The following is a 12,130-nucleotide window of genomic DNA, read 5'->3' as shown; positions in this document are numbered from 1 at the left end:
TGTCTTTTTTGGCACCCTGTGCTTGATAAAAATTGAAATAATGAAATGTCCGTTCCATCCCTTTCTCCAGCAAAGTTAAGTTCACTGCTATGTAGGAAAGTATATGCCGCTCTCGGAGATTCCGAGCTTAATCCCTATCCTAAGACCACCAACATGCTTTGGCCCAAGAGAAGACAGTTGACCCCCTTCAATTAACCTTGTTCACATACCAGGTCCCTGTCAATTGTTTGGCACTGTGAGGACATTCCACTGCTCTCCAGAAGGATGGACAGGCAAAGGAGTATGAATCTATATCCCGTTATATCTAACATGAGACTCCCATCCAGCTCGACTGCCGAATCTTGGTTGCCCAATTAAGCTCCAAATCCACCTCAAAGTCTGCCATTTAGTCCCACTAGCCATGATGAAAGTCCCTACATTACTTAGCGCGGTATCCGCTATATCGACCCTACTATCGGTACCGGTTGCAGCAGCACTATCTCCAAACCCACCGACCCTGGAGTTCCTATACTCGCTGAATGCTACCGTCGGAGAGCCAATCGAAGTAGGCAATGGACCATCGGGAGAGCGCGTCGCCATCCCCGTCACTGGTGGGACGTTCAAAGGGCCCAGACTATCAGGTAGGTACCCCCCCTGGTCCCTAACGTAGTGTCCCAGCTAACACCTTCCAAAGGAAAGGTTCTCAACGTAGGTGCCGAATGGGGCGTGACTGATCCCAACGGAACATTCAGAGCCGATGCACGGTATCAGCTTAAGACCGATGACGGGGCGAACATCTATGTCCAGCTTAATGGGCCGAGCAAGGGCGAAGGACATGCGCAGTCGAGGATTACACTGGAAACGGGGAGCGAGGAGTACTACTGGCTCAACGATATTGTCGCAGTTGGCGTCACGACTCTGGGGAAGGGGTGGGTGGCGGTTGATGCGTGGGAATTGGTTAGTCCGGAATAGGTCGATGTGAGGCACTGTTGAGTAGGACTCATGTTGTCATGTAAGCAATTAAAACGGCTGCTAAGCCTGGACCAGTGTCTTCGTGGTCGACATTAGTTTTAATAATCATAATTTGAGGAGCTGGTGGGAATTACATGGCCTTTCGACTGTCGGACGGGACAAGTACGGGCTACAGGGCGCGTACAAAATCGACTTAGGGATTAGACTACCAGTAGCGGCGGGGGATACCTGTTTCCAGTTCGTAGAAATAGCGCTGGGCCTTCAAGAAGTATCCATTAGTCTGGTGCCGGTTCTACCATGTTCAATAATACGCATCTGGATTAGGAGGGTTGGTAGAGGCAGAGTGAGTCTGCCCTACATACTCGTATTCTCAGCTACATCACAACAGTATCCGACGATAGACGAGAAGCTATGCGCAGCTGGTGGCTAGGCAGCTACATCCAACAGCAATTGCATCTTGCAATGACCCCCTTCTCAGCATACCTATTAGCTTCGTTCACAATTATAAGGCCCTGGAAACGGGATGCGCACGGTCATTGTGTTCGGTTGACAGAGGGTGCCCGCATACCAGGCACGAGGGCGTGTCAGATTCCTCTCGACCCGTAATATGGGGTTTGTGTAACAGGTACTAGGAATGTTTACATTTACTCTGGTTGCAGTCTCTGTTTTGCCAAGAAGGCACGACAAAATCGATGTCTACATACGCGCCATCTCCCCGAGAATTGCAGGAATTGCAAAAGCTCAATCGATGCTATCCTCACTTTGGCCTCCAGTTCTTCATTTTGAAACGGAATAATGGCCTTCGTTGCTCGTTTGCTGTTCATGGCAGCCCTTGCCTGCGCTGCCGATGTCTCCTATACACTTGATCTGACCTGGGCACCCGGATCACCAAACGGCCTGGAACGGGATATGATATTCGTCAATGACCAATTTCCAGGACCACCGATGATTCTGGACGAGGGCGACGATGTGACTGTACGGTCTGACCTATTCAATATGACGATCTTCTGACACGGGCAGGTCCATGTTCATAACCACATGCCGTTCAACACGACAGTACACTTCCACGGAATTGAGTATGCATCCAACTTTCTCGGCTGAATCAGCTACTCACAAGATTTAGACAGCTGGGTACCCCATGGGCAGATGGCGTACCTGGTCTCACGCAATGGGCGATTCAACCAGGCGAGTCGTATACCTACCAGTGGCATGCGAATGATTATGGGACTTACTGGTAGGTGCTGAACCCTACTATCACGGACAGGGAAAAGTAATACGAAATACAAACAGGTATCACGCCCATAACCGAGCAACACTGCAGGATGGTCTGTATGGCGCTATTCATATCAGGTAAGTAAACGCAATGCCCCAACTGGACAGTTGAATAAATACTTTCAGGCCATCGGAAGACCGCGAACGTCCCTTTTCCTTAATATCCGATAACACGGACGATATCGACGCCATGAAACACGCAGAGAGACACACAATACCTGTTATCATGTCGGACTGGGATCATTTGACATCAGTGGAGTATATGGAAGCAATGGAAGCGACCGGATATGATATTTTGTATGTCCCGGAATATCCCCGTTAACTGGTATACTGATCAGAGTAGTTGCTCCGATAGCATCCTCGTCGGCGGTATGGGATCTGTCTACTGCAAAGATCCCGCGGAGCTGACGGCGCTCCAACCAGCCGGGGTTCAGCAGGTTGTTAATGCGACTTTAACCGATAGGGGGTGAGTCCGCTATATTCAATTGAACATCTATCATTCTAACCTCACCAGATGCGTCCCATTCGTGACAAAACTGCAAGGAGACTGGGAACACCACCCAGATCAACTCCCACCTGGTTTGAACGACGGCTGTACCCCTGGCGAAGGTCCAGAGGCCGAATACGTGGTCGACGCAGCATACAAATGGGCCAGTTTCAGCTTCATCAGCGCAGCCAGCCTGAAAGCCCTTGTTGCTTCCATCGACGAGCATCCCATGTACGTCTACGAAGTCGACGGCCGGTACATCGAGCCCAGACTCGCAGAGAGCATCGAGATATATAACGGGGAGCGATACTCGGCTATGGTGAAATTGGATAAAGAGCCTGCTCAGTATACAATGCGTATTGCCAGTACTGGCGCAAATCAGGTTATATCGGGCTATGCCAGGGTGACATACGAAGGGGGACAGGAGAACCCACGGGAATCGACACCGTATATCAACTACGGCGGACAGAATGTTACTGAGTCGCTGGTGAAATTAAATACAAGTGATCTCCCGCCATTCCCAGCTGTTTACCCAGCAGAGACAGCAGATGATTTCCACCTGCTAACACTCGGCCGGATTAATTCATCCTGGGAGTGGACGCTGGACGGGACGAAATTCTTCCCAGCCGATATGGACACCATGCAGCCTGCGCTGTGTAACCCAGATAGCCCAGAGCTGGAGTCCGCGCTGAAAATCACCACCCGCAATGGCACTTGGGTTGATCTGGTGTATCAGCTGCGCATTGACGCCCCGACAGTCGTGCAGCCTCCGCATCCAATGCACAAGCACTCGAATAAAGCGTTCCTAATTGGCCGGGGTTCAGGGCAGTTCCAGTGGCGGAGTGTCGACGAGGCGCGGAAGCAGGCCCCTGAGAAGTTCTTCCTCAACAGGCCGTTGTACAGAGATACGTTTGTGACTGCGCCGTCTGGGGAGGCGTGGATGGCGGTGCGATACGAAGTTGTTAATCCTGGGCCGTTCTTCTTGCATTGTCATATGGAGACGCATTTGCATGGGGGGATGGGGATGGTGTTGCTAGATGGGATTGATGCGTGGCCAGAGGTGCCAGAGGGATATTGCTGATGGAGTTTAAATAAGCCATTGTCAGCTCCAGTCTAATACAACTACAGCAGGCAGAACAAGAATCTGAATGAAGTATTCTGAATTTTGATTTGGCTATTTACATAATAGGTGCCATGAAACTGCCCAGGTAGTCCATCTTCCCCAAAGGCACGCCCTTAGCCCTGAGGATATCATACGCAGTAACCAGGTGGAAATAGAGGTTAGGAGTAGCAAACAACACCGCATACGTCTCGGGCGTAAACTCAAACTCCTTAGGACCCATGGGCGCCTTGAACTTCTTGCCCTCGTTCGCAGCAAGGACAGCGGGGTCGACCTTCTCGAGCGCTGCGAGGGCCTCGTCAATGCGCTTGTAGAAGTCGTCGAAGGTCTTGTCGGTCTGTTCCAGGGCCGGGGGCTCGACAAAGCTTGCGCGGCTGGCGGTCTTGATCGCTGTGCTGGCGACGATGAAGACCTGGAAGGCGAGGCCCTTCATGTCGTGGCCGAGCGAGGCGTTGAAGAGGTCATCGATGGGGATGTTGTTGGCCTTGGCGTGCTCTTCGGCCTTTTGGAGGATGACCTTGAGGGATTGGAGGCCCTTGATGAAGGGGTCGACGGTGTAGGTGTAGATTGCGGAAGACATTGTGTGATAATTAGGGTTGTAACTTGTGTGTGATTGCGTGATTGTATACTGGAGTTGCTCAGCCAGGAACGGCCAGGAACGGGCCAGCTATTTGAATACAACCTCCCGTACTGGCCATTATTAATCGCTTTCCACGGGCTTCGATTGTTCATATCGTGTCGCACAATCTTGATTTGTCAGAACCTTCGTGGTGGGCCATATAGCGGTGAGTCCCACCCTGCTTGCCAGGATCATTCGCAGTTGTTGTAGCAGCCAGCATTGCAAGGTTTTCGGTCTAGCGGCCTAGCGCTCCGTCAGCAGTGATTCATGCCCCCTGCTGTTTTGGAGTAAGGAGAATTTCTAAATGGAAGAAATAAGCCACGCTGTCCAATAAATAGAAATGTAGAGGCACGGGCCTGAGTTGCGGGGCGGGATGTCTGGAGATTGTCACCGTGAAGTGGGTCAGTCAAAGCACATGAATATTGCTTGGTTCCACTGCAGATGTTCATCTGGAGAGACGACCGGGCGGTTCTTACCGTCAAGACCCTTATTACGGAAGATTGGGTCGAGGAAAGCATCCGCAAAGTATCCGGCGACCTGTCACACCGTATGCGTATACGAGTTCGTATTCAGAGGCTCGTGTTTCAGTTCAGCTGCAGGGGATAACATTGAACGTCGAGATCAAGATCAAGGCACGGTAGATACATAGAAGAAACTCGAAGACCTACAATCACTTTCGAAATTCCAGCTGCTGGTCAACCACATCTTTAACCTGTTCCTCCATCCCTTTAAACGTAATCCCCAACTCCTTCTCTGCCCTGGTCGTGTCAACGGTATAATTCGTGGCGTCAACAGAGGACAGCGGCCACTGCACATCGGGATACTGCGCTTTGACAAATTGCACGGCATCAGTCCATGGCCGTCTCTGCGCGGCAAGCAAATAAGACCGGACTCCTTTGATATCGCTGTCGTCGCCGTGGATTGGAACTTCCAACGCCTTAAGATACGCCTCTGCTACGTCATCAATATGCACACCCAAGAACTGACCCATAGTCGGTTTCTCTGAGTTGAGCGCCTGCCACAGAATGCCCGGGGTGCCGGATAGTTCCTCAGCAGTGGTCTGCACAAGGCTGCGCCCGAATACAAAGACGGGGTGGAGGCAGATGGTAGTGTAGCGCGGTTGATTCTCCTGTATGAAATCGAGGGTCGCTTTGTGAGCTGCTAATTTGCTGGCGTGGTATTGGCCCATAGGAGGAAGAGTAGGAACAACAGAGGGGTCAATTGCTCGGTCGATTGGATTCGTTTCTGAATATAAATAAGTCAAAGCATGAGATGCGGTGGAGAATGATGCCCACCTTTGACAATCAATCCATCTCTCTGGCCTCCCAGCGGAACCAGCGCTATAACTGACGAGGTAATAACAACCCTTTTAAGTGATGTGGTTTTTGCGGCTGCGCCCAGTATCGCCTTCGTCCCCTCCAGGGCTGGGGTCAATAAGTCGTCGGTGCCCGGCGCCGGAAGTGGTGAGGCTAAATGGAGGACATATTCCACGCCATCGAGGACGCCGTCATAACATCCACTGACAGTGAGGTCTGGCACGATGGCAAATTCCAAGTGGTCGGCGTACTTTGCGAATACCTGTTTCAACTTGGTGGCTTGGTCGGCACGTCGGATTACCAGTCGGACTCTGTATCCTGCTTCGAGGGCACGCTTGGTCACAGCCGAGCCGATGAACCCTGTTGATCCGGTTATTAGAGCTAGAGGCGACATCTCCAATTCTGGTTGGTTCTTTGAAGAAACAGTGGTGTATACTGGTTGTTGATTATTTGAGGATATGCGATAACTACAGTGAGATAACCTTCTCCTCGACCTATTTAACACCCAGAAATCTCTATTTCGTCATGGAATATATTACAAATCCAAAGTAAACTGCTATCTCCGGTGTAGACTCGTGTAGAAGCTCGCTGGGGGCGTGGTTAATAGTGTGGCGAGACAACCGAGGCGTCGGAACGATCACTAATCTTCCCTATACACTACCGTGGATGCCATGATCAATAATCTACATTCGATACACAAATATACGACATGCTACGCAATGACTGTCATGTCCGAGGTTGACATCGGCTATCTGCGTTGTAAAATAACATTATATGGTATATTGTCCATATAATATCTCGTAAAACACCACCTTCCAACGCGATAGAATATCTGTAGTGACGCAAGATACCACTGAAAATGCCTACTGAACCAAAGACCATTCCCATTCCCAATTCCTACGTCAACCCCCCAGGCAGCCATGTCCGGATTTCCAACTATCCAGAGGCAGCACCAGATGTCACCCCCATCCAAATCGTCAAGCTCAACCGCCCCGAGAAGCTCAACGCCATTACCGGCGCCATGATACAGACGCTTATCGACTTCTTCACAACAGTCTCCGTAGACGACCGCGTCAAAGTGGTCGTATTCACTGGCGCAGGCAAGGCATTCAGCGCCGGCATCGACCTCACCGGCGACGTCAGCCAGGAGAAGAATAGGATCCCTTCGAGCCAGATGCGCGACCCGGGCGGTACATTGGCACTGGCCATGTTCAACTGCACCAAACCCATAATCGTCGCGTATAATGGGCTCGCTGTGGGTATTGGAATGACTTCCACCCTGGCGGCTGCTATTCGGTACTCTGCCTCATCTTTACTATTATTGAGGTCCTAGCTTCTAACTTGTATATAGGATTGCCCCAAGGAATTCCGAATTCGGCTTCCCATTCTCTAGAATCGGCCTGACCATGGAGTCAGCCAGTTCCTTTTTCCTCCCCCGGATGGTTGGCTACAGTAACGCCACATATCTCCTCGCGACGGGGAAGCGATACCCAGCACACTCCTCTGTGCTACATGGAGTCTTCGCAGAACTCCTACCCGAGCCAAAGGACATTCTCCCCCGCGCCATCGAGCTCGCACAGGATATCCTGACGAATGTAAGCACAATGGCCGTGCATCTGAACAGGCAGCTTATCTGGCGGAATGCGGGCTCTGCGGAGGGTGCGCATCTGGTGGATAGTCCCTTGATGTATGACATGTTTGGGAGCAGGTGGGTTAGACGAATCGCATCAATACGGTATCATACTAACTGGAAATAGTGATCATTTGGAATTCAAGAAATCGTTCTTTGAGAAGCGGCAGGTGCATTTCACGGATCTCTTGTCGAAGGATGCGCCCCGGACGTATCCCTGGTGGAATGAGCTGTCGGTGGAGACGAAGCCCAAGGCGCAGGGCTCTGGCAGCAAGTTGTAAATAAGAAATATCACTGACTAGATGTGGTGCTGTCCAGGAGTCTCAGTTGTGACTTGCAAGGTTCTCTAGCTGGTATTTACTAGTAGGGATGTAATAATTACTAGTAAAATTTACCTAAAAGAAATCAATCAATAAATAAAGCTACAACTAACTCGATAATAAGGTTATACTCTATACTACCTAGTAACCAGTAATCCTGATCTATAGCCAGACCGGGGTATCACAGTGATGTGTGCAGTTGCCATGGCGGCTTCATAGCGACAGAGCTGTAAGGTGAACACAAGCTCCGGATTTGGAGGGCAGTGGCCTATATCTTTAAGGAAACATTGTTCTTGGATAGTCGAGTAATAGCCTTGTTATGATCCTAATCATGCAACCGCTCTACACTCTTCTTCGGGGACATCCTCTCTAGCCGCTCCTGCGTAATTAGATATGCCTCCGGTAGGACATCTTGCGGTGGCCGTCCCAGTATCATTTGCCCAAGGCTCTCCCCAGCAAGCCACGCACTGGGCATACCGTAACCACAGTAGCCAGCACAAATCCACTCGCCTCGTTCGTCGCCATGTGTGAGTGACGAAGGTAACCGCCCAACCAGGGGCATCCGATCACAGGAAAAGCACATTATGCCAGACCAAGAGCTGACAATAGACGGCGTCTCTCGATCAGGCTTAGATTCATGACCAAATAGTGATGAGACCGATTCCTGCAGGTATGAAACAGACGACGAAGACAGGTCGCTATCATCAGCCGTCAACATATCCGCCATAGACGACTTCTGCCCACCGAAGAACATAGCCCCAGTTTTAACATTCTGCATGCCGTAGATCAGCCCATCTGCGAACGTCTCGTCTTTTGGGTCAATCCATGAGTCGTAATGAACCGCCCATGATGTCGAGTCGCCCTTATTCTCATGCGAAGCCCCCATGTCCTGGACGGTCATTGTGCCCTTGAGCGGGTATATTGAACCTCGTAGAGACGGCAGGAGATGGCCCGTATATCCATTCGTGCAGTATGCGACTTGAGCGGCTCGAACTTCTCCGCGCGGTGTGCTCAGTCGGTACGGGTACTTGTCTGTCGAAGGGTCGAAGATGACCCCGGAAACAGGAGTGCCTGTTTCGATTGCCAGACGGGTGGGAAACCTCTTTGCTAGCACCTCGAATACTCTAGTCACTAATTTGTACGGCCATATAGTACCTGCTGGGTGTAGGACGCCGCCCACGACACCGAACACTCCATGTTCCTGCCATACGCATTAGATCTTAAATCTCTATCTGACGGCAGGACCTACCTTCTCGCATCTCTGCAGATCTAGGATATCGTATATACCCTTGAGATCCGTATGATCCGCCTCCAACTCTGCAATACCCCGTTTAACATGGTCAAAGGACTCCCTGTCCTGATAACAGCGCAGCTTCACCACATCCGTCAATTCCACATACTCCACCACATCTATTTCAGCAGCCACCTCACGCAGTCGACGAAGCGTCTCAATATTGAACCGCACAATCTTCCCCGCCATCTCTGCACCAACAGTCTCTTTAAGCTTTACATATATCTGCGCAGCATTGATTGCGAGTTGTCCGCCATTACGCCCCGTCGCGCCCGAGCAAAGCGTGCGGGCTTCGAGGACAGTCACGTTGCAGGAATCATGCTGTTCAAGGAGAATCTTAGTGACGCTGGCTCCGGTGATTCCCGAGCCGATTATGGCTATATCGGTGGTTGCTGGGAGCGAGGGGCTTTGCGCGCTGGCTAGTGGGTGGGGGTCTTTTTGCCAGTAGGGCGCTGTGGGGTTTTTCCTTGGTAGTCCCGGGTCGGATGAGATTATTTCTGTATCGTTAGAATATGTATTCAAGGGAGGGTCTTGAACGTACTGGCTAGGTATTCGTGAGTCATGTTGTTTATTGCGTTCAGGTTGTTGGGTATCAGAATGGTGATATATATCAAGAACTACCCCGCTCAAGTTGGAGATAGGCAGATCAATTGATTGTGATTACTCACATTTACATACTAGGCAATCTTAAAGAGTATACAAATCGATCCAAATACACGCGAAAATAGTTGTAATCCATTGATATAGGTTAAAATACTACCGGCCAGGAGTAGCGAGATGAACTACAGCGTAAAGAAACTCGGCCACGCCTCCGCAACGGCCTGAGCAACGGCATCCTGAATCTCCAGCCCAGGATGATAATCATTAAACCAGAGACAGGTAATTCCATCCTCATTATAGCAGTTCGCGGCATCACCGCCCGCATCGAGAAGATCATTAAACGCCGGCTGTGTATCGACGACCTTAACAACCGCATCAGTGTGGTTAGCCGCAAATGCATCCGCCTTCTGCGTAAGCTGCGTATTCCAGCTCTCAATCGCTGCTTTTAAGTGCGTAATGGTGTAGTCTGGGCTCTCGCCCTGTGTGACTTGTGGTGTTCGTTCGGTTGCTGCTGCTGTTAGCCAAACAACCCCCTCACTCCATAAGGGTGTCGGATACATACGGGGAACAGTCAAGATGGCAAAGTTGCGAGCTCCACCGGCATAAACCAGCTCGATTTGCTGGAACAGCTGGTTGAGGATTTCGGTTAGGAGGGCATCGGGGTTTTCCTGATACCACGCGCCGCCGACGTCGTTGACGCCCCTGATCCTGTTAGCAGTGTGCCTTTACGGACTGAGGGTCAGACATACTCCCACACAGCGAAAAGGGTATTGTTAGCAGTCCATGGCGCAGAAGCGTTTGCCGGGGAAAGATACTGCTTGAACTCGGCGACCTGATCGATAACCGAGAGGACCTCGGGAGAGTACGGTGGGACAAGGGAGGCGTTGACGGTAGCGCCGCCGTATGCGAGGTTATAGTTCAACAGAAGGGAGTTGTTATAGGTGCCGACGAGGTTTCCGATCCAGTTCGCGCCGCCGGCTGAGGTCCATCCTGGGAATGGGGGGTTGCCGATAGGGTTGGACGATGAGGGCTGTTCGCCGGTGATGTCGAATTCGGTTGCAGTGTACGAATCTCCGAAGCTGATGAGGTACTTGCCTCCTGGGGCGCGGGCGTGAGGGACCGCGAGGGCCGTTGAGGCCAACAGGGCGAGAGAAAGAGTCTTCATGGTGATGTTGATGAGCGGATTCTGCATCAGTCGCAGTTGGGGCAGGGGATTATATTTACATGACGAGGATGGCGTTATAAGTTATATTGTGAGCAAAGTGATCGGGCTGTCACAGAAATATGCTCCGTGTCCGTTTAGGGACCACACTCTGCCCTGAATCTCGCAATTGTCCGGAGGTAAATAAAGGTGGAGAGTCATTCTGGGGTTTAACTGCTGGGAACTTGGCGAGTCATGCAAGAGACGTTCTTTAGCTGAGACAACCCCTGTTTGATAGCCAGGAACTAGCAACCAAATGGGCAACGGAGACTTGGCCGAGTCTCGGTGCACCGGAAACAGCGCTGAAGAACGCACAGACTAGATTAATTACTCCGGCGCCGGGCTGCAGGATCCTATAATGCTGGGACCTTGCATGTTCACTTGATGCCTCATGGTGTGGTTCATCCCATGTCACGAAGGGTGCGCGTGTCGAAATTAATGTATTAAATCCATATTAAGTACAATATTTCAATCTGATTACATCCAACATCATATCATGCTAATCGTACTTACTATAAGGGTTCGCCAGGATCTTCTCCCCAAATCCACCAATGACAGTTGTGTGCGCCCACGGCTTCAAAGTGGTCTCGTCGCGTACCACAGACGCAAAGCACGAACTCCAGCCCGTGCGTGGATAGTGCTTAATCACATCCTGAATCGTATCATCATGAAGCAAATGGGAGTGTGCCCCAGTATTATCTACGCCGTTAGCTACAGCCATTCAACTAAAACAGAGGGCTACACACCAAATATCGTTGCAAGCTGCAATATCTGCCCCATGGCCGTAAGACTCCCCGTCTGACACAAGTTCTGGTGTCGAATAATGGCCTCTGCTACACTCTCCGCCTGAGGCTTCGACGCCACCGCATTCCCGCCCGCAGAGTCCTTCTGCAAGAGGTCCAGGGCGAGAAATCCGGCAAAGAACTCGTGGCTCAGTAAAGTCGCGCGTAGGTTCTCGGGCGTCCCACCAAGATCGTGCAGCAGACATGCTAGGAAGTATGTCTCGTCACTGAACTCCCAGTCTGGGGCGACGTAGCGCTTCATCGCGAGTCCGAGGTGGTATACCCGTAGGCTGTGCAGGTATACGGGTTTGGGTAGCTTCTGGCGACTGTATTCATCGACTCTACGTGCCAGAGGAGTCGCAGGAGTGGGTGTTTCAGATACTGCAATTGTAACTGGGCTGCCTTTTGCTTTGAGGTTTGCGTCCTGGAAGACGGTCTCCGGGTTTGCGGGGACGGCGGTGAAGCCGTGCTTTTTGACAGTGTCCGACATTATATCTGATCAATGTATGCTGTGGGAGTAAAAATACGAGGGAGGGTTGTT

General features: G+C 51.1%; 8 protein-coding genes across 8 annotated transcripts; 3 read left to right on the top strand and 5 right to left on the bottom strand.

Annotated features, from left to right (window-relative positions):
• Positions 1 to 403: 403 nt before the first annotated feature.
• ASPVEDRAFT_83362 (DUF3237 domain-containing protein) lies at positions 404 to 951 on the top strand (the record flags this gene model as incomplete). The annotated part of the gene is made up of 2 exons (XM_040817364.1): positions 404 to 620; positions 674 to 951. 2 exons carry the CDS (start codon positions 404 to 406, stop codon positions 949 to 951), a joined length of 495 nt encoding a protein of 164 aa, XP_040667601.1.
• Positions 952 to 1,690: 739 nt separating this feature from the next.
• abr2 (laccase abr2) lies at positions 1,691 to 3,843 on the top strand. Its single transcript, XM_040808244.1, has 7 exons — positions 1,691 to 1,926; positions 1,972 to 2,027; positions 2,075 to 2,185; positions 2,242 to 2,301; positions 2,350 to 2,520; positions 2,567 to 2,689; positions 2,738 to 3,843. The coding sequence occupies exons 1-7, from the start codon at positions 1,747 to 1,749 to the stop codon at positions 3,789 to 3,791; spliced, it is 1,755 nt and encodes a 584-aa protein (XP_040667600.1). The 5' UTR covers positions 1,691 to 1,746; the 3' UTR covers positions 3,792 to 3,843.
• Positions 3,844 to 3,853: 10 nt separating this feature from the next.
• On the bottom strand, positions 3,854 to 4,815 carry ASPVEDRAFT_41415 (DUF1993 domain-containing protein). The gene has a single exon (XM_040812337.1). It carries the CDS (start codon positions 4,408 to 4,410, stop codon positions 3,889 to 3,891), a length of 522 nt encoding a protein of 173 aa, XP_040667599.1. The 5' UTR covers positions 4,411 to 4,815; the 3' UTR covers positions 3,854 to 3,888.
• On the bottom strand, positions 4,630 to 6,181 carry ASPVEDRAFT_41414 (putative 3-beta hydroxysteroid dehydrogenase/isomerase). Its single transcript, XM_040812336.1, has 2 exons — positions 5,745 to 6,181; positions 4,630 to 5,694 (listed from the first exon to the last, which is right to left on the bottom strand). Exons 1-2 carry the CDS (start codon positions 6,157 to 6,159, stop codon positions 5,120 to 5,122), a joined length of 990 nt encoding a protein of 329 aa, XP_040667598.1. The 5' UTR covers positions 6,160 to 6,181; the 3' UTR covers positions 4,630 to 5,119.
• Positions 6,182 to 6,624: 443 nt separating this feature from the next.
• Positions 6,625 to 7,676, top strand: ASPVEDRAFT_28472 (uncharacterized protein; the record flags this gene model as incomplete). Its single annotated transcript, XM_040810116.1, has 3 exons — positions 6,625 to 7,061; positions 7,117 to 7,473; positions 7,523 to 7,676. The coding sequence occupies 3 exons, from the start codon at positions 6,625 to 6,627 to the stop codon at positions 7,674 to 7,676; spliced, it is 948 nt and encodes a 315-aa protein (XP_040667597.1).
• Positions 7,677 to 8,040: 364 nt separating this feature from the next.
• ASPVEDRAFT_28471 (NAD(P)/FAD-dependent oxidoreductase) lies at positions 8,041 to 9,569 on the bottom strand (the record flags this gene model as incomplete). Its single annotated transcript, XM_040810115.1, has 3 exons — positions 8,041 to 8,916; positions 8,965 to 9,503; positions 9,548 to 9,569. 3 exons carry the CDS (start codon positions 9,567 to 9,569, stop codon positions 8,041 to 8,043), a joined length of 1,437 nt encoding a protein of 478 aa, XP_040667596.1.
• Positions 9,570 to 9,788: 219 nt separating this feature from the next.
• Positions 9,789 to 10,771, bottom strand: ASPVEDRAFT_129268 (SGNH/GDSL hydrolase family protein; the record flags this gene model as incomplete). Its single annotated transcript, XM_040806624.1, has 3 exons — positions 9,789 to 10,114; positions 10,169 to 10,329; positions 10,356 to 10,771. The coding sequence occupies 3 exons, from the start codon at positions 10,769 to 10,771 to the stop codon at positions 9,789 to 9,791; spliced, it is 903 nt and encodes a 300-aa protein (XP_040667595.1).
• Positions 10,772 to 11,195: 424 nt separating this feature from the next.
• Positions 11,196 to 12,114, bottom strand: ASPVEDRAFT_41411 (putative urea hydro-lyase/cyanamide hydratase). Its single transcript, XM_040812335.1, has 2 exons — positions 11,554 to 12,114; positions 11,196 to 11,506 (listed from the first exon to the last, which is right to left on the bottom strand). Exons 1-2 carry the CDS (start codon positions 12,077 to 12,079, stop codon positions 11,307 to 11,309), a joined length of 726 nt encoding a protein of 241 aa, XP_040667594.1. The 5' UTR covers positions 12,080 to 12,114; the 3' UTR covers positions 11,196 to 11,306.
• Positions 12,115 to 12,130: the final 16 nt, after the last annotated feature.

The sequence above is a fragment of the Aspergillus versicolor genome, assembly GCF_001890125.1.
Source record: "Aspergillus versicolor CBS 583.65 unplaced genomic scaffold ASPVEscaffold_4, whole genome shotgun sequence".
Lineage (NCBI taxonomy): Eukaryota > Fungi > Ascomycota > Eurotiomycetes > Eurotiales > Aspergillaceae > Aspergillus > Aspergillus versicolor.
Note: the sequence above shows the minus strand (reverse complement) of the source record. Positions and strands in the feature narration are given on the sequence as shown.